Source organism: Trachemys scripta, chromosome 1, assembly GCF_013100865.1.
Source record: "Trachemys scripta elegans isolate TJP31775 chromosome 1, CAS_Tse_1.0, whole genome shotgun sequence".
NCBI lineage: Eukaryota > Metazoa > Chordata > Testudines > Emydidae > Trachemys > Trachemys scripta.
Window position 1 is genome coordinate 28,006,209 of NC_048298.1, and position 20,301 is coordinate 28,026,509.

Sequence of the window (20,301 nt, forward strand, 5' to 3'; positions counted from 1 at the left end):
TGCACGTGGCGAGCATGCACACCTATTGTGCAATGCACATGAGCAATCACTCGAAGAAGAACAGACACTGACCCTACAAGCTACATGTCTCATTCTTTTTTCCAGAAACTTGTAGCTTTTGGGTTAAATTTATAAACACTTATATTTCTGTTCTCTTATATTGTGGTATGAAGGCTACAGGGTAAGATCCTGGCCCATACTTCAGCCTCCTACAAGGCCTTGCTTTGGTCCTCTGTACCACATGTGAATTATACCCTTACTGACTACATATGCATGATCTGAAGAAGTGACAGAGACCACTTCATTGAGGAGATGAACTAATGGAGAAGAAGTAAGAAGCATTAAGTCTTAACTCCAGGCCAATCATCAAGAGCTTATCTATCTGAGAAAATGTTATTGTATTCGTGAATGTGAAGAACTGAGTTAGCTGACACTATGTGGCCATGACTGACCAGTCAGTGTAGGCTAGAATAAATCATTTTCAGTATCATGTCAGCTAATAATTATGATCACAAATAGGATACATTTCTCTTTATTCAAACTTCCCTTTACTATAAATAAATAGTTTGTTAGTCAAGATTCAGCTACTGATTTGGGGGAATATTTAACTTGTTTCCGCTTGCCGAGAGAAGATTATTCTTCACAAGTGGGTCTCTCTTACAAAAGGTATAATCTGATAGACACAACAGAAGATATTGTAACTGAATGAACATGCTGTTTTATAGCCTGCTGGGGTTTTATTTATCTATTCATTTATTTTGTGTGACAAGGTATTTATTAACAATCTTGAGTTCTATGCTTCTCTAAATCATGGCACCCTCTAACAGGTGGTAAGAGCCTGTCTGTGAAAAAGAGTGGGGCTGCATGTCTGCACTTCTACCATGAGAAGCCATTATTAATAATTAAGCAAAACCCAATCTTTATTTCTCCAGACTATAATTTTAGTACATTTGAGAGAATTACTTTGCTAAACACCTTCACTTGTGCATTTAATTTTTTTTATTTTCTCACACACACACTCCCAAAATTCTCACCTGTACATCTGTGTTTTTTCGGTGCAATTTTAATGCTTTATAGCATGCTTCCAGCCAATATAATTTTTCTCCCTCTTCCTCTTCTTTTCTTTCCTCTAAGTCTTGGTTCAAAAATATTGTTTCCGCTTGAAAATACAGACAAGAGGGTGTTAAATTAAATGTAGTTATGTCTCAGGCCAAATTTCTAATTTTAAAATGCATGCACACATTTATTTTCATGTTCACATAATGAGTACTGCAGATGTTAAAACATGACCCTACGACTCTTCTACATTGCCATTCATCACAGAGTTACCGTGATCTTCCAGCACTCTTCTGTCATTAGGAAAAGAAGGGTACACTGAAATGGCTAAGAGAAGAATTGGGAAAGAGTAAAATAAAACGTGGTTTTAAATTGTCAGTGAATTTCAGTACTTATAAAAATGAATGGTTGCCAGCATGGTACTAAAGGTTACACAAAGTAGGCCCAGTTCTGCTATCTGCTACACCTTCGTACCCTTATTCACATGAGCAACCCAACTGACTGCAGTGTGACAATTATTCACACTTGTAAGGGGTTACAGGATCCCACCCCTAACAAACTAGCAGACACCCACATTTGAAAATTGTGGCCTTAATGCAGCTTCAAACAAAGCTCAAAACTATCAGGTTATTTCTAGAACACAGACACCACCCTGCTGGGAAACAGAAGTAAACTGCCATAGCAGTATTAGTATGCAGATACACAAACCAATCATCAACCCTGGATTCAGAATTACTATATTCACTACCCTCACAATAGTTTTTAAACTAAGAAGGGATTATCCAGTATGCAGCCTATGAATAGATATGTTAGTGCTCATCAAAACACTATACCAACTGAGCGGAGGGTAGGTGACGCGGTTAACTGGTACAGATACTGGCATGCTACAACAAAACAATGAGCTCTAACAGGTGAGCAGGATAAAACACTGTTGCATACCTAGCCTTGTTAACCCCTACTCCTGTTTGAAATCTACTAGTGGCAAAATACAGAAGAATTATGAAACCACAGGAAATTACGCTAGCACACCAACTGTGGAAACAAACATTTGTCTATTAATCATTTTATTTAGGTAATTAGGAAGAAATTTACTTACTGAGGAGAGCTAAACAACTGAGTGCTGCAGCCTGTAACTTTGCATTTGCAGAGTATCTTATAACAGCCTTCACAATGACTTCGTGTACCTCATTTAATACCAGGATGTTGAAAAAATTTCCTAAAAGTAGATTAAAATGTTATCTGAATATATCTAGCTAGATCTATATCTATATAGAGACAATATAGCTATAGCCACATGCATAGGACACACATACTGTGCCTGAAGAAAAACAGCAGATGAGGCAGTTAATTTGTTTGACATAGTAAGTAAATTGCTTTGTGAAATGAGGATAACTGGCCAAGAATAAGAAAAACAGAAAACTGGGTTCTTTGGTTTCTCCTCCTCATTCATGTAGGAAGAACCCATGAGGATCCTCTATATTCCACTGAATCCTTCAAAGAGGATTTTATCTACCTTCAGATGAGACTTGCTCGATGTGACTCTCTAGCACCTATGAACACCATTCCTTTAGGCAGCTACAGAAGGTGTTAATGAAGAGCAAAATGAAGTGCTCACCTCTGTCAAAAGGCAGAGTTTGCAGCCACTGCATTATTTCCAAGCTATTCCTGCCTTCAAATGATTAAGGGCTTGTCTACACTTACATTTTATAGCGCTCTAACTTGCTGGCTCATGGGGTGTGAAAAATCACCCCTCGGAGCACAGCAAGTCTGAGCGCTTTAAAGCGCTAGAGTAGATGGGCTCCGAGTGCTGGGAGCCATGCTCCCAGTGCTCAGAGCTAATCCCCTCGTGGAGGAGCGCTTTGAAGTTTCCAGTGTAGACATACCCTAACCAAAGTATAGACCTGAACTTTGATTTCTGCACTGACACTTATAAGGGAAACTATTTAACTGTTTTGACCTATATACTGAAATAGAGCTCTCTCCACACAAAATAGATCAGGGTTTAGCACAAGCTTCTGACTATATAAAAAGAAGAGTTTACACACTTTGAAACAATGGAAAGATAAATAATCTTTGCTGTATATATAATGAGCATCTCTAAAAAGAAACATTTACTATGGTATGTGCAGCATTTCCTGCCGTAGGTTCAATGTAAGGAATACTGCAAAGAACAAACAAATAAAAACCAAATTTCCCTGTCGTCCCCAAGGAAAATAAATACTACATGTAAATCTTATTTTAGGAGTACCCACTTCATTAAATATATTCTGCTAGTTACATCTATTGTATCTGATATTTAATTTTGTTTAGTAATTCTTAATTAAGAGAGAGTTGAATCACTCTACCAATATGACAGAAAAAAATCAAGGTTTTAAAAGGAACAACAGTTTTCTCTAGCCCTTCAGATGAAATGCAAAACTGAAGAACATACCACTTGTGGTCTGATGGTGCTTTTCTGACACACAATAGGAAGCTAACCTTGCTTACTCCAACTCACTATAGAGTTGATCCTGCAAGGGGTTGAGCACCCTCAAATTTCTATTGCCTTCAATAGGAGATAAACAGGATCAGCATCTTGCAGGATTGAGCTCTATGGCTCAAATTCAAAAAAGCATTTAAGCACATCTGCATCATTCTGAAATGTAAATGGATATGTAGTTATGTAATGGTGCCCTGTTCCGTTAAATAGCTGTTTCTTGCTGCTTTTCTTTATGTAGCTTACAGGCATTCAGGTGCTTAGGTATAAAACAATTTGAGAGCCTCTCTCTAGAGGCTCATCTAAAAGAGAAAGGTCTGAATGTGACACATATAATGAACATATTTTGTACTGTAAATGCCTTTAAATTACCAGATCATCTTCAGATCTGCAAAAGTGGTGATTCTATCTTGTCACACCTTAGAGACTAACAAATTTATTTGGGCATAAGCTTTCGTGGGCTACAACACACTTTATCAGATGTATGGAGTGGAAAATACAGTAGGAAGATATACATACATAGTACATGAAAAGATGGAAGTTGCCTTACTTGTGTTTTCCAATCCATGCATCTGATGAAGCGGGTTTTAGCCCACGAAAGCTTATGCCCAAATAAATTTGTTAGTCTCTACGGTGCCACAAGTACTCCTCGTTGTTTTTGCTGATACAGACTAACACGGCTACAACTCTGAAACCTGTCTTGTCACAGTTGAACATGAGCTATTGAATTTGCAAGCTTTCACCATTTCTCTAATTTAAACATAAAAACTATGGATGAGACAGCGCAAGATTTAACTTGACTGTGAGTTACACCAGGCATAACCAAAAGTAAAATATCAACAGGTCAGACTGACACTCTAGAAGCAGCCGTACAATTCAGGAGATCCAAATCCAGGTCCTAAACTTTTACCCAAACTTCTCGGGCACGCAGGGGCTGCAAAGACTATAGAGCAGGGGTCGGCATCCTTTCAGAAGTGGTGTGCCGAGTCTTCATTTATTCACTCTAATTTAAGGTTTTGTGTGCCAGTAATATATTATAACATTTTTAGAAGGTCTCTTTCTATAAGTCTATAATATATAACTAAACTATTGTTGTATGTAAAGTAAATAAGGTTTTTAAAATGTTTAAGAAGCTTCACTTAAAATTAAATTAAAATGCTGAGCCCCCAGGACCGGTGGCCAGGACCCAGGCAGTGTGAGTGCCACTGAAAATCAGCCTGCGTGCCATCTTCGGCACGTGTGCCATATGTTGCCTACCCCTGCTATATGTTGCCTACCCCAGCATAACACTACGTTCATTGGGAGGGTGGAGGAGCACCTTGTTTTGCTCTTGATTAACCCCAGTCAACACTGAAGCATTTCTACAATCCAGAAGCAACCATGTCCAACTTTCCTTGGCCAGAGGGAGTGTTACTGTGATGTGGATCTTTGGGACCACTAGAAGGAGGATAAATGAGATCCCAGAGGACGATTTCTACAAGAAAATATAGTACCATCAGTTGTTTCTCAGGTACTCAGCATCAGCACCTAAAATATGAAATCCTAGAAGGAAATATCTTCCATACTGTAATAACTCTAAAAAGAATGCTTTGATACTATGCACACATAGGTATCATTGTTGCCTTGTGGTTCTCCTGTCTGTTTGTTGTATTTCTCCCCTCTCTCTTGGCTTGTACTTAGACTAAGATTTTCAGGGAAGAGACTTTTTGTTCTGTATTTATACAGCATCATGTCTACATGACCAGGGCCTCAGGAGCTACCACAATACAAATAAATTCTTTATTTGTCTGGCTAAATATAAACATTAATCTAGTTCTACTCTAAAAGTTAAGTGGTAGTGGCAACACTGTCAGCTGTTAAAGAAGCAAACAAACAATAAAAAATTTCAGTATAAAATACAGTTTCATGAACTTACCCAGTGTAAGCTTGTGCAACAAACAGCAACCCACTTTCTGAATTGGTTCACTGTTAGGGAATGTTTTCATCGTTTCCACTATGACATTGTAACATCTAACATTTCCAGACATGAGCACTTCAACATTGCTGGCTAAAGTAAAAAAACATTGTTATGCTTCTTAAATAAGAAAAATTAAATTATAAGGCTTGAATATGTACATGTATTTCAAAAACTGGATCTATACTTTGGTTTTAGCCATTGTGACAATTTTTATTATTTCTACTTATTTCCACACAATGAAAGACATTAGCTAAACCTCTACTTACAAATGCTGTTTTACTTCAACTTAGAATCACTTAGAGTGTGAATTGTTACTGATCTACTTCCATTATATATTTAGCCATTTAACAGAAATGATACCTCCAGGTGCTTTACAAATATTAATTAATCTGTAAACAGGTAGGTAAATATTTCTTTTCACATTTTACAGATGAGTAAACAGAAGTATACAGTATTTAAGTGATTAGCTCAAGGATATACAGTACATCAGTTTAGTGGTAGGGCCTGGAATACAACCCAGAAATGTTGACCCGTAATGCCCTGCTCTAACTATTGTAATTCTAATCTCCTCTCCTTTTTGTGGGCAAGTTAACATCACTTATTTTGGCTGTTAGCTCTGCCCATTCAATAGATAGAGAATGCTTAGAAGTGTTCTGCTAAGGTATGCTTCTGGCTTTTTGAATGATGTGCCAAAGTGCAGGTTTTAATTACAAATATTTCTATACCTAGTTTGAAGTGGAGGTAGTATATAGCAAACAACAATAAAAATTCTTATTAATGATTAGTGAAAGAAGCTGAGCAGATCATCTTCTAATAGAAATGGAGACAAAAAAGCAGGTCCGCCTCTATTAAAGTCAGGATATGTCTAACTAGCAATTAAACACCCCCAGCTGGCCAGGATCAGCAGACTTGGGCTTGGGCTGCAGGGCTGCAAAATAGCTATGTAGACATTCGCGCTTGGGCTGGAGTCTAAGCTCTGGGACTCCACAAGGCGAGAGGGTCCAACTGAGCTGCTAAGAATTCTGAAGCAGCTTACTTCAGAGTAAAAGGAGGCCACATATTTTGTTTCAATAACCACAATGTTTAACTAATGTCAATCTTAGCAGCTGAGAAACCTCCTTATATTCAAGTGCTTACTTTTTTGATTTCTCAATTATGACAAACTAAACTTGTGTTCAACAAACAGTATTCTATACACTTCACAAATAATTGTAAGACTAGCCCAAATATACAAAAGACTATTGAAAGCTTCCACCCAAAGAAGAACAAAAATAGAGTGGATCTTAAATAATGGAACAATTGAGTAGTTCTAAGCCTATGAGGTGCCAACAACTGTTCAGGACTGGGTGGGCACAGAGGGATTCAAGGCTGCTCTCACATTCTAGTCTCCCGCCTTCTGCTAAAGCAGATTTGCTCAGTCGCCTAAACTGGACCTCCTCAGATGCCAAAAGCCATCCAGTGCACCAATGCCTATGGCTTTCCTTTGAACTACTCTGGGAATTCATGAAGCACTACAGAGAGCATTTCAGAACTGAATGTCCGAGTGTGAGTGATTTGAAAAGACTGATAGCCCCAAATGCTACAGTAATGCACTTACATGGACCAGCTAATGAATGTAAAGAATAAAGTGCCGGAAGTACAACATCTTCTTTTTCTTGAAACTCTTTTAACACATTCAGTATGATCATGTGATCTTTGCTTTCAACAAATTCAGTCAGCTGCTCTTCTGGAACTAAATTGAAAAGCAAACAGAGATGTAGTATGTTTTAAGGAAATAATATACTTATAGAGCTTGGTATTAATTAAAAATTTTTTTTTTTTTTTTTTACAAAGTTTTCTGATATTGATTTTATTCTTTTTGCACAACGTAAAGTGCTCTAGACACCAAAATCCTTTCAATAATGTAAGACTTGTCAGCATTGTCTTCCTTTGGTCTAGAACCTTTATGAAACAATAGCAAAGGAAATGGGAACCGTAACACCTGTTTTCTATCAATTGACTGCTCTGTTGCTTACATAAGTAAGAGATCTTAAGGTCCAGCTGCAGCAGCACCACGGGGGTGTGTGTGTGTGTTTTGAAGCCGCAACAGGAGAGAGAGCTCTCCTATCGGCATAAAACCCCACCCTCCTGAGACACATAAATTTTGCCGATATGAGTGGTAGTGTAGACATAAATGGATTAACAAACTTAATCAGTTTCTCTTTTAGCATATGGTTGAGATGCAGTGTAAAGACTGGTAATTTCCTTCATACATTAAAATTATGAGTTATTTCATATAATTTAATTTTAAGCAGAACACTTTATTAAAACTAGTGATGAAGACTGCTTAAAAATCAATGTCACAGTATGGTTTTATAGCTGTGAGCTCTAACAGAAAATAAAAGTATTTACAAAAAGAGGATCAAACCCTAAAGTTGTGGGGACATAATGACACATTCCATTTATTTTTTAGAATGAGCACTGGTATAACATCATATCTTTTACTAGTTTTGTAGGCCTTTGCCATTGTACATGTCATGTATTAAGCATATCTGGGAATATAGTGTAGTAATTATACACTAGAGCTTCTTACCAGTGCACATTGCATTAAAATGTTGGTTGCTGTTTTAGGACATTATATTTGTATAAATGGATAATCCAACTTATATGAGTAAAAGTGCAAGAAAACATTAATTCTAACACAAAATTGTCAGCAGCATATCAAACAAATGGAGTATGTGGTTTGCACTATTTCAGTCTATTTGTTCATGTGGCCAAATCCTATCAGTCACTTATTTTTTCCATGTTGAATTGATAACAAAATTCAGTGGGAGTTTTTTTAAACTCTTTGCTCCTTTATCAAACAAATAAAATAGTAATTATAATAAGAAATCAAATCCAAGAAAAAAATTGAAATAATTACATACTTCACATTAATACAACTACATGTATGACATTAATATTAATTTAAATTTATACTTCTTGTCACCAGAGACCACGATCAAAATTGAGATATCATTGTGCTAGATTTGTATAAGAACATGTGAAAATATAGTCATTGTCCCTATTAGCTTAGAAGACAGTGACATATGAATGGTGGAGAGAGGAATACTAATTGTCTGATATTTTTATATATGTTCTGACAGAACAAGCGGAGGAGTGAAGATTTGTTTATAGGTGTTGAGCAGACAGGGCGGCCGCCTCAGGTGCCAGACCGGAGTGGGGGAAGGGGAGGTGAAGGGAGGAGGGCACTAGGACCCAGAGTGTAGAAAACTGTGTCAGTTGCTGATGCATATTATTCTCTCTGCTCTAGATGCACAGAGATAGTGGAGTTCTGTGCTGGAGGAAGGAGGGCACAAGACACATAGGCAGGCAGGAAAAAAGGTGAGAGGGAATAACAGAAACCAGCAGGAGATGCAGGGAGAGAGAAGAGGAGGAGCCTCTTATGCAGGGCCGTCCTTACCCATACGCAAAGTATGCAGCTACATAGGGCACCAGGAAACTTGGGGCACCAAATTTCCTGGTGCCCTGCACAGCTGCATGCTGTTCCAGCCCCTGCTCCGGCTCTTCCTCGGCCCCTGCTCCACCCCAGCCCCGCCTCTTCCCGCCCCTGCTCCAGCAGCATTCAGAAAAAGCAAGCAAGCAAAGGAAGCTTTTCTATCTAAGCAGGAAGGAGCTCTCCTGAGATACAGAGACACAAATGTTCACGGTGAGCCTTCTGGCCCCAGTGAGGATGAGAGTGGTGAGGAGATGCCTGATCTCCCAGTTAGTCAGAGTGCAGGTGACCTGGCAGCTACTGCAGCATCCATATCTCCATCTCAAATGGATATAACCATGCACATTCCTGAAGAAAAGTGTAGATCAGAGAAGAGTGTGGTGGAGGTGCAAGAAACAGCTGCTGCTGAGTTTAGTTCCTTAAGTTTAGATGATCCAGGGCTGTGGACCCACTTGAGCAGTAGCCTGAGGGACTTCCTTGTACTGCATGGGCCACAGCAAGTGAAAAACTTCACGTTCCCCAAAGGCAATGAAAATAGAAGTTTCCATCCAACACATTTCTGGTGTGAAACCCTCAATGGTGACAAAGTGGAGAGGCCATGGCTTATGTACTCAAAAACCCAGAATGCTGCATACTGTTTTTGTTGCAAACTCTTCCAGTCTAATGTTCCAGCTACATTGGGTTCTACAGGAACAAACGACTGGAAAAAATCTGGCTAGAAATCTGGCATGCCATGAGAAGGCAGCAAATCACCAGAGAGCATTCCATAGGTGGAAAGAGCTTGAGATGAGACTAAGGTTAAAGGCCACCATAGATGATCAGCATCAAGAGAAGATTGCATCAGAGTCTCTTTACTGGCAAAATGTTCTGAAAAGGCTCATTGCCATTGTGAGAATGCTTGCTACCCAAAACCTAGCACTGCGTGGCACTTCAGATCAGCTGTATGTGCCAAACAATGGAAACTTCCTTAAAATTGTGGAGCTGATGGTTAAGTTTGATGCTGTACTCCAGGAGCACCTAAGAAGAGTCACCACCGAAGAAATTTACACACACCACTTGGAAAAACAATTCAAAATGAGATCATAGAGTTACTGGTAACAAAAGTCAAACAGAAGATTGTGGCAGATCTGAAGTCAGCAAGATATTATTCTGGACTGCAAACCTGACATCAGCCATATAGAATGCGGAAGCAGAGAAAGAACTGACAGGAAGGGGATGCAATGTATGACAGTTCGTTAGCAAGAGTCAGGCTAATTGTAACCCTAATAACGCGAGATTTGTAGAAGCGAGGAATGTGTGAGGCGAGTGGGAAAGAACTGTGTGAGAAGTTGTTGCGACCTTGTGTAGATAATATGGAATGTAGACTAAGAGCCTACATTAGTGAGCAAAACAAGATATCAGAATGACCTATGTATAAACAAAATGCAGCTGTTGCTCATTATTGTCTGTAACAAAAGGTATAAATGCTTGCTGTAATTGTTTACCTCTTGAGAGACCTGTTTAGCTCTCTCCCTCTACGCAATTGCTTGAGAAAATAAAGTATCTGATTTGCTGTACCCAAACAAAAAGTGAGAACTCTGTTATTCTCTGACAATTTGGGGGCTCGTCCGGGATGGCAACGCCCACAGAGGCACCAGCAGGTGCCCTGGATCATTCCCCTTCGAACCTCATGGCGCCACAATAGAAGTAGGAGACCTTTTGAAATCTCTATTGGGGTGTCGGAGGAGGACTGTCCGTGGGGCCGTCTGTCCCTGTTGGGCTCAGCAGCAAGATCAGATGCAGCAAGATCAGATGCAGAGCGGTTCTGGGGAATTGTTTTGCCGCCCCCAATAAGGTAGTTGTATGCGGTTCTGGGGAACTGTTAGTTTGGCCACCCCCATATGCATAAGAGAGATGCATAGGTATGCACCGGTGCTGAGGGGTTTTTACCACCTCAAGAGGGGTTGTTACCACCTCATAGTGATTGAATCCGGACATAAGGTACAGATGCATCGTGGTATTTGGAGATGGAGAGAGAGAGAGTGAGTGTGAGAGAGAGTGTGAGTGAGTGAGTGTGTTCACCAGTGTGAATTGAGAGTTACTGGAAGACGCCCAGAGTATTCTGTGAAGTCTTTTGGCTCGTGACTAGAACTACTCTAACACAAGCCCGGTAACTAGAGGATCTTTTAGGAGATCCGAACCACGGTGGGCTAACTCGGCCTGGCATCGTCCGGCGAGGAAGCTACCTGGGTCTAGGAGTGTGTGAACCCATCTTCCCTCCTCCTTTTCTTCTCTGTGTGAGCCACTGACAGTCTGATCATCTCACTGGATGCAACGAGAGTAAGCGGCGCCGTCTCTCTGAGACTAGCCGACGCTCTTTGCTGAAGGGAGGTGTAGGAGGGTGGTGGCCATCCTCGTTAGTCTCTCCTGTGTGAGTACCCTGTAGGGAGAGATCCTTAGGTTATGTGCCGCTAGAGTGGACAGGGCATCCTCCCTGTGTGTGTGATTGGAAAATGGGTGGGAGACAGTATAAGTATTCCCTCTCACCCCCTAAGGGTACCCCATCTGATTTCATTTACGTACATTATGGTCCTAAAACCTGCAGGTATTTAGAGAATTGGAATCATTACCCGCGTGAAAATTCATCTAAACAATGCCCACTAGACGGTACCTTCAATCTAGAGAAGATCATACATCTCAGAGGAGCTTTTAATTACCAAAAAGCCTCTGACACACAATGGGAGCAATTTGTCTATTGAGGAAAGGAACAGGTTAATTTGAAATTCAGCTTGGTCCAGAGATAAAGAGAAAGTTAATCTGCGTTCAAGGTCAAGAATCAATGCAGACCAGGCTAAGTACAAAGAAAAACGGCTTTCGGCCCCAGCTGGCTGTGAAAAAAATATAGACATAGTCAAACCAAAGGCAATACAAATTACAGTGCTGAGATTACATTTGAAAAAGCTTAACTGTCCAGTGAGATCCAACAGTCTGCCTTTGCAACCCTGGAGCCGGCTTGGTTTGGGGACGCTGAAGAAGCCACAGGCAGCCGGCCTGGACTGGAATCACTGAAAAGATGCCCCAGGAGACTTCAGGGTATAAAAGAACTGCCCTCCCAAGAGAGGAAGCAAGTTGGAGATTGCACAGCACCTTCTCTGAACGTTATACACATACGTGGCCAGTCTGGACGTACGTGTGTGAGTATGAAAGTGTGCCTACTCTCAGCCGCAGTAAGTCTGAGAACTGGAAATTGAATTGTGGAGAGGATGTGCATTTTCCCCAGAACATGTGCAGTGTATATTGTAGCAGAGGTAAAAGAAATGCACTCCTACCAATATAGGTTGTGTTGTCTCTTTCAGATCACTGTGTGTTTGAAAGCAGGAGTTAGAAGTAAAAGGAAATCAAAAGTCTGGGAAAATTAATTGTGTCCTTTTTTTTTTTTTTTTTTAAGTAAGAATCTTTAAGCTGTGGATAGCTTTGGATCTGGAAGCAAGCCAGAAAGCATCTGTATTAATGCAATTTTCTAACTAATAACATAGAAGCCACTGAAACCTGGGCTGCCTATGAAACAAATACAAGGAAATATAGGGTAATTCTTCTGTTTTGCCTAAAATCAACAAGAGTATGTGTATATAAAGGAAATATTTTAAGCAATGACTGACTACCCAGAAGGGGTAGACCTCTGTTCTTTTGTCTTTCAGATCATCAGAGAAAATGGATGCCAGCTGAACAGCATTCAATGTACCATGCATTTACTGGTACAATAGGAATTATTTTTGTGTTCTGTCTTGTGGTGTTTGTCTTGTGGCCAGAATTGTTGGGTTTAATATTTTCATAAGACAGTCTAGTTCAAAATTAAATAGAAGGGTTAAATCAAAAAGCAGATACTTGTTTTATTCAACTTGGAATACAAAGTGTTTGGATAAATCAGGAAAATGTGATAATACTAAAGTCTAATACATTTGCTTAAGTAAGAAAAAGAAACTTCATTGGCCAGATATTTTTAATTGAAAAATTGTGGTTAAAATTTGCATACCAACAGTCTTTGGAAGCAAGGACATGGAAGGTTAACCCACTCCCCACATTGCCCATGGGATCCTTCTGCCTACCTCAGATTTCTAGCCAGAGGGTGGGGAGGGAGGAAAGCTACTGGACACCAGAGGTTGTACCGAGTGGACTCCTCAAAAGTGGGTGTGCTTGTCCTGGTTTGTTGCTCCAAAGCTCTGTATAGAAGTTATTTTACTGGAAGGTGTATATGGCATACATTGAATAATAAGACTAATGTACTGTATAATGGCAATGTGTATGTGTTCATTGTTGGGAAAAGGTGTATGAGTGAAGAGTGGAAGTTTCCTTTGTAGGTTAAAAGAAGCCAAAAAGGGGAGAAGGAAAAAGAACAGAACGAGTTAATTGGAAAAAATAGCTAGCAAGCTCAGTCCAAAGATAAGACGCTGGCCCCATTCAAGGACACTGCTACAGCTAAGACTTGGCTGACAACCAAGAAAAGCGGGGGCCTGAATGTGCCCAAACAACTATGAGATCTGCAAAACACTGCCAGGCATTAATGAAATGTGTTAGGTTTCTTTTCTCACAGATAAAAGAAGTGCTACCCCCAAAGACCCTAGCAGTCCTGCCATTCATTGAGACAAGGAGACTGAGTCTACGTAAAGTCCATCAATGAAAGACTGCTTTGGCTCCACACTGAAAAGGCCCTTTCCAAGTCCTGTTAACCACCAACAACGCTGTGAAGTGCCAAGGACTACCTGCCTGGACCCATGCTTCTCACTGTAAAAAGACCCCTCCACCTCGGGAGGACTCTCCGACTGATGATAAGCCTATTTCTCCTTCTAGCTCTGCTGTGTCTTCTGGACAGCAGGAAAAAGAAAAAAAAGACAAGGTGAAGTGCTAGTAACCTCTCCCTTGTCCACTGACAGACCTACTGTGCCTTCGGATTTTTCTAGAAGAAGCAAAACCATTACAGGGTGATGTGCTAGTAACCTCTCCCCTGTATGATGCTAAACCACACTGTTTCAGGAAAAAAGAAGGAACACTCGCTTCATTGAAACCACAAAGTCCAGGAATTCCTGACTACAAAAGACATTAAGAACTGACCCTGGTGAAGAAACAAAGAATTATACACTGGCAGGAAGAAACTTGTGGGACCCATTCTTGGGAATGTGGTATTGATTGGATTTTGGGGTTTATTCTACAGGCTGCGCCCTGTGTTTTGGATAAGACCTTCAGCATTTATTGCCCTCCCTAATTGGATTTTAAATTATAAGTACCAAAGGCACCTTGTTGCCATTGCCCCTGCCATCTTCTCCATTACACTATTACCCCTGTAACACGTCCAAATACAGACAATGTCATATATTTGATAAAACCAATAGCCAAGGCCTTCACACTTCAGTGATTTATTTAAATATTGTTTGAAAAAAAATATTTTTAAGGTTCAGGATATCCCATATAAGCGAACAATTGAATGGAAAAGAATGGATCAGTGGAGATAAAAGTATGTGATATCATTACCAGTGAACCCCAAGAATCTGTAATTGTAATTGATGGGTTCTATAGCGAATGTTCCTGGAATCTACACTGTGTTAAATGAGAGGGGCCCTTATTGTTATTTGGTCACCCAATTAGTGAACAATTAAACGAATACCCAAAGAGTTTGTTTTCCCACTGGAAATTTTACCTGCATAGAAATTAGTCCAGTGACTAATAATGTGACCTGTACCTTATTGCAATACACCCCTTCTTATGCCATTAATATCAATGCCTCCCGGAAGTACATAAAGGTGTTCAACCAACAGATGTGGTATAGTACTACACCAAAGAGAGATGTATTAGGATATCAATGGACTGTGATTTAATACTACACTAGGGACTGTTAAATTTTCATTGCCCTTAACCAGTTTCCAGATCACCTCTACATACCCAAATTGCTCACAGGGGGCTGCCATTAGATCAGCACAACAGAGGGCTTGGGTTATTTCTTCTAGAAAGAACAGACACTTGACCAGATCCCTTTGGGATGGGGCCAATAGTGCAGCAGCAGTTTGGAATATTTTTAAGAACCAAAACATGATGAGAAATTGGGGCAACTAGAGAAGGCCATTGGCCTTGTTTCTGGGGCACAACTAACCCAGGTACAGGCTGGAGTTGGTGAGTTACAGGTTATTTCCGCCCTTAGTTCAATGACCCAGAAGTTGCTGACAGAAATGGTATTGAATATCACTGAGGCTGGGAAGGCATTGCAGTGGGATCTAGCATGTTCAGAAATTCAGGATTTCCTGAATGACCAGCTAATGGCCATTCGGAATGATCTAGAGCATCAGGCTTGGCCCATTGCCCTTACAGACACATCAGGAGTACCATCTGATCTGTGGCTATGGAGACATACTCAGACTTTCTGGAGGGAAGTGCAGACGTTCTCAGAGCTCCTTCCAAGCATATGGACTGGTTGGGGGGGGGGGGTTGGGGTGGGCTCCCACATACCAAATCCTGCAGGGTCCATGGGGAGGATGCATGTGGGATTGGGTAATTCACCGAGACATCTGGGAAATTAGACCTCCTGGTATGCCCATTCGATTTTTAGTCAGTGCTCCTGGGATTACATCTGACATTTGGATGGGGTTAGGGAGTCAATGGACATTTTGGCCGTTAGAACCCCCACAGCTTCAGTGTATCTGTAAACTGAAGCCAGGAGCAGTTGTTACTCTTCATGACTACGTTTGCTGGGAGGGTAGGGGACAAGGAACTACCCCGACAGGACACTTACACAGCTATCATTAGTTTGAAAAAGTGTCTGTTAAAACCACCACATTGCAAGACATACATTTTAATCTCATTACCACTGCAGGGAATCATATTATTTACTGGCCTGCAGATAGAATTTTGCAATTTGCCCTTAGGTCCCAGATACCCTTTAATTGGACTAGGTTAGTACCTGATCGATTTCAAAATTTGCTTTCACTGTTACCAGAGGTTCAGAAAAATCTCTGAAACACAAGGGCAAATTCACATGCTTCAAAATATATATCAAGTTGAAAAGTAAGCCTCTCATACAGCTTATAGAGTGTCCACCTTATGTACTAAGTATGATGTATTGTGTTTTATGACTAAGACTGTACAACAACCCCATCATCTTATTGCTATGGGAATATTATTGTTTGTGTTGGTGTAAGTGTAGGAGTATGGTGTTGTTGTTGTTAAGGACGTAATAATAGTAATACCTTTCATGTCCATGCTCATCATGCATTGTCATTACATCCAATCAAAACCCCTTAGGTTGAAGCATCTGAAGTAAAATCTGAATTCCAAGACTTAATGCAAATAGAGATTTGAAAATGTTTGTTGTACTAGTAGTACAAGGGGGGGGTGGGGTTGTGGAAGCAGAGAAAGAACTGACAGGAAGGGGATGCAATGTATGACAGTTCGTTAGCAAGAGTCAGGCTAACTGTAACCCTAATAACGTGAGATTTGTAGAAGTGAGGAATGTGTGAGGCAAGTGGGAAAGAACTGTGAGAGAAGTTGTTGTGACCTTGTGTAGATAATATGGAATGTAGACTAAGAGTCTACATTAGTGAGCAAAACAAGATATCAGAATGACCTATGTATAAACAAAATGCAGCTGTTGCTCATTATTGTCTGTAACAAAAGACATAAATGCTTGCTGTAATTGTTTACCTGTTGAGAGACCTGTTTAGCTCTCTCCCTCTACGCAATTGCTTGAGAAAATAAAGTATCTGACTTGCTGACCCAAACAAAAAGTTAGAACTCTGTTATTCTCCGACAAGAACAAAGGACTTTAATGGTGTGTTTTAGAACAACAGAACCTAGTGAAAATGTCTCTGCACTGATGACTGTCAGAGAGCATTTTCTAGAATTTATTGACATTGAGGATACTACAGGAGCTCGTATGACAAATGTGCTTCTTAAAAAGATGGAAGATTTGGGAATTGCGATAGCTGACATAAGAGGTCAGGGCTACATAATGGTGCCAACATGAGAGGAAAGAACAGAGGAGTGCAGACACGAATCTGAAAGGTAAGCCCTCGAGCTTTTTTTGTGCCAGGCAGTTCTCCTTCATTGAACTTGGTGATCAGTGATGCAGCATTAGCTTCTAGGGAGGCTGCTGAAATTTTTAATGTAATTCAAAGCATCTATGTATTTTTGTCTTCATCAACTCATCGATGGCAAATGTTGAAGCAGCATCCTCTGACACTAAAACCACTGAGTGCCACATGATGGGAAAGTTGAGTGGAGGAGATAAAACCTATCAAACACCAAATTGGGAAGATAGATGATGCCATAGTTGCCATTATGGAGGATAATGCTATGACAGTGTTTGTGGGAGAACAGTGGCAGAGGGAAATGGAATCACCAGAAACAAACAACTTTAAATTTCTGTGTGGCTTAGTGTTGTGGCATGACATACTGTTTGAAATAAATGTTGTAAGTAAAAGACTCCTCAAGGTGTTGACCTTGATATATCTGGAGCAATGGAACAACTGGACAAAGCAAAGTCATACCTACAGTCTTACCGGTCAGATGAGGGATTTCAAAACGTTCTGAGGAGTGCACAGAAGTTAGCAGAGGAACTTCACACTGAAGCTATTTTCCCACCCATTCAAGAATACAAGAGTCACCGAAGAAGACGGCATTTTGATTACGAGGCACGGGATAATCCCATAAGAGATCCCAAACAACAATTCAAAGTTGAATTCTTTAACGAGGTGCTAGATTGTGCAATACAGTCAGTTGAAGAACATTTCATGCAGCTCAAGGAACACAGCAGTATATTTGGGATGTTGTATGATATTCCAAAACTTCTCACTCTACCTGAAGAAGACCTACACCAGCAATGCAGGGCACTAGACACAGTGTTGACATATGACGCCATGTGTGATATTGATGTGAGTGTTTTAGGTGATGAACTGAAAGCCCTTTCAAGATACATTTCAGCAAGATCAACTCCACAGGCTGTTCTGGAATATATGCGCACAAATAAGATGACCACCCTCTTTCCAAATGCTTTTGTTGCTCTGCACATACTTCTAACACTTCCTGTAACAGTTGTCAGTCGAGAACGCAGCTTCTCCAAACTGAAGTTAATAAAAACACATCTACGCTCCACAATGACACAGGAGAGGCTGGTCGGCCTTGTAACCATCTCAATAGAGCATGAGCTGGCCCAGACTGTGGACCTTCAGGAAGCAGTTCAAATCTTTGCAACCAAGAAGGCACGGAAAGCACCACTTTGATTATTCAAACAGATAAAAATGTCTGTTAAAGTTTGTTAGTTCTCCTTTATTAGAGTAGGTAGCAGAGCAGTACCACGAGAGGAACAGAACAGGAAGAAGGCAGAATTGAGACCTTTCAAAGTTTTGGCCCAAGCGAGGGGGCATGGGGATTTCATTTGAGCTCCCCGCTTCAGGTGCCAAAATGTTGTGGGCCAGCCCTGTGAGCAGAAATAGTTGTGGGTTCAGTAAGGGTGTTGCATTTCTTAAAATTAACTTTAAAACAAGATGCTTCACTTTGATTCAAGACCTGCTTTAATAATATCGTGATCAAAACCAGCTATGGCAAGTAAAAACTATTTTGCAGGTTTTCAGTACATAAAGATTTTCTTTTTCTGAATACATTAAAACAAACGATTATACAGTAAATGTGAAAGTCTTCTAACCTTTAGCAATTTCAGAAACAGAAATAATCAGAATCACAACTATTCTGAACTGAAATATTTACACATGGACATTGGACTGACTTAGCTTTATAGCAGCACTAAAGTCAATGGAGTATTTTCTTGTAGGATCTTGAAAGCTGGGTTTTGTATTGATTCACCCAATCAACTGAGGTGTGATCCTTTCTTTACTTATATAAAAATATAACAGTTCAGAACTCATAGCATGTATTTTTGCAGCTAGGTATTCATCTTTAGTTTATTCCCAAATTATGAGTAATTTCATCTTGATAAACTGCAAAATATAAATACCTTTCTCAAAAAGCATGTGCAAAGTTTTACATCCATATTGCTGGATTTCTTCATTGTTTGGGAAGGTTTGCATAGCATCAAACACCAACAAAAATACATCTGTCTCTTCATCCAAGAGCATAATTGTAATTATATCTATACAACCGAAGAGAGAATAAGACGTGATTATATTCTGTACTAAACTACGTTGATCATTTCTATCTGAAGCACAGTACTTGATTACAAATTATTTCATACGGTCTTTTAAAAAGTGTTAGTTTTGTTCTTCACTATGATGGGTCAAATCCATGTGTTGGTACAGCAAATATGGGTTTCCCAGAGTCACTTGCTGTCACTAGGCTCAATCCTTCAGTTCCTATGCAGGCAAAACTCCCAAAGGAACCATTGCCTGTATAAGGACTGAAGTATCAGGCCAACTGCTTGTATTATAAAGAATAAAAAATGCTAACGGCATTTTCTACATGTTTTGAACGCATTTTGTTTTAAATTAACATGGGTTCTTTAAAAGCCTATGATAAACTCTGTCTTTTAGTGAAAGTGTCTAGTAAATAGGTGATCATGTAAAACAACTCATCAGAAGGACAGAGTTAAAACAGCCTTGCAAAACTGCATGCAACTACTCACCTATGGCAAGTGATTTTTCTGATGGATGAGTAAAATATGATTAGGTTCTTTCATGATAATCATTATCATGGGAAGGGTGTATTTTTTGTTGGACTAATATTTTCATGACAATTTTTCGAGGTTGTGTTAATGAAAAGTCTGATTCATTGTGCAGCTAATCTGTTCTATTTAGAACCTACAGTATATATAGAATGTATAGTCCTACAGCTCTGCATTCTCTTGGCCAAGCAGTTCTAACTGGAGTATAATTAAAGTATACACACACACTATATAAGGGTAAAGTTTGATTAATCAATTACATCCACTGTATCACTGAGAGGAACAGTATCAGTAAGAAATAACCTATGATAGAATAACTAGTTGATGGCTTAGGAGCATTGTGACATACGAGACTGAGGGAAAACTGCTAGCAGTAGTCATTCATTAATGGCCATATTTTGCCATCATTATTGTTCATATTGAGTAGTACCTTGGTCTGCAAATAGGGCCTGACCTAAAACTTGTTAAACCTCAATGGATTGACTCCCACTGGCATCAAAAGGATTTGGATCAAGCCCATAGTCCTCACTACAGTGGAACCTCTAATTTATGAACTAATTGGGGATTGAGGAATTCATAAAATTGAAAAACTCAAAACTGAACATCTCAAAATTACAGTAGGTACGGTGCCTAACTTGCAGTATGATGCATTGCATTGCTTTCTTCTTGTTCTTCAAACCACTGAAAAGTTATTTCCAATG

At 39.9% G+C, this 20,301-nt stretch overlaps 1 protein-coding gene across 2 annotated transcripts in view; it reads right to left on the bottom strand.

The window, feature by feature from the left end:
* Positions 1-20,301, bottom strand: part of LRRK2 (leucine rich repeat kinase 2) — a 134,328-nt gene that overhangs the window by 94,979 nt on the left and 19,048 nt on the right. For both annotated transcript variants that reach the window (XM_034766882.1, XM_034766877.1), the window contains exons 5-9: positions 18,938-19,072; positions 7,087-7,221; positions 5,448-5,579; positions 2,153-2,272; positions 1,035-1,159 (exon numbers count right to left, since the gene is read on the bottom strand). In XM_034766882.1, the coding sequence (XP_034622773.1) occupies positions 1,035-1,159; positions 2,153-2,272; positions 5,448-5,579; positions 7,087-7,221; positions 18,938-19,072 (647 nt within the window). The remainder of the gene's footprint in view (positions 1-1,034; positions 1,160-2,152; positions 2,273-5,447; positions 5,580-7,086; positions 7,222-18,937; positions 19,073-20,301) is intronic.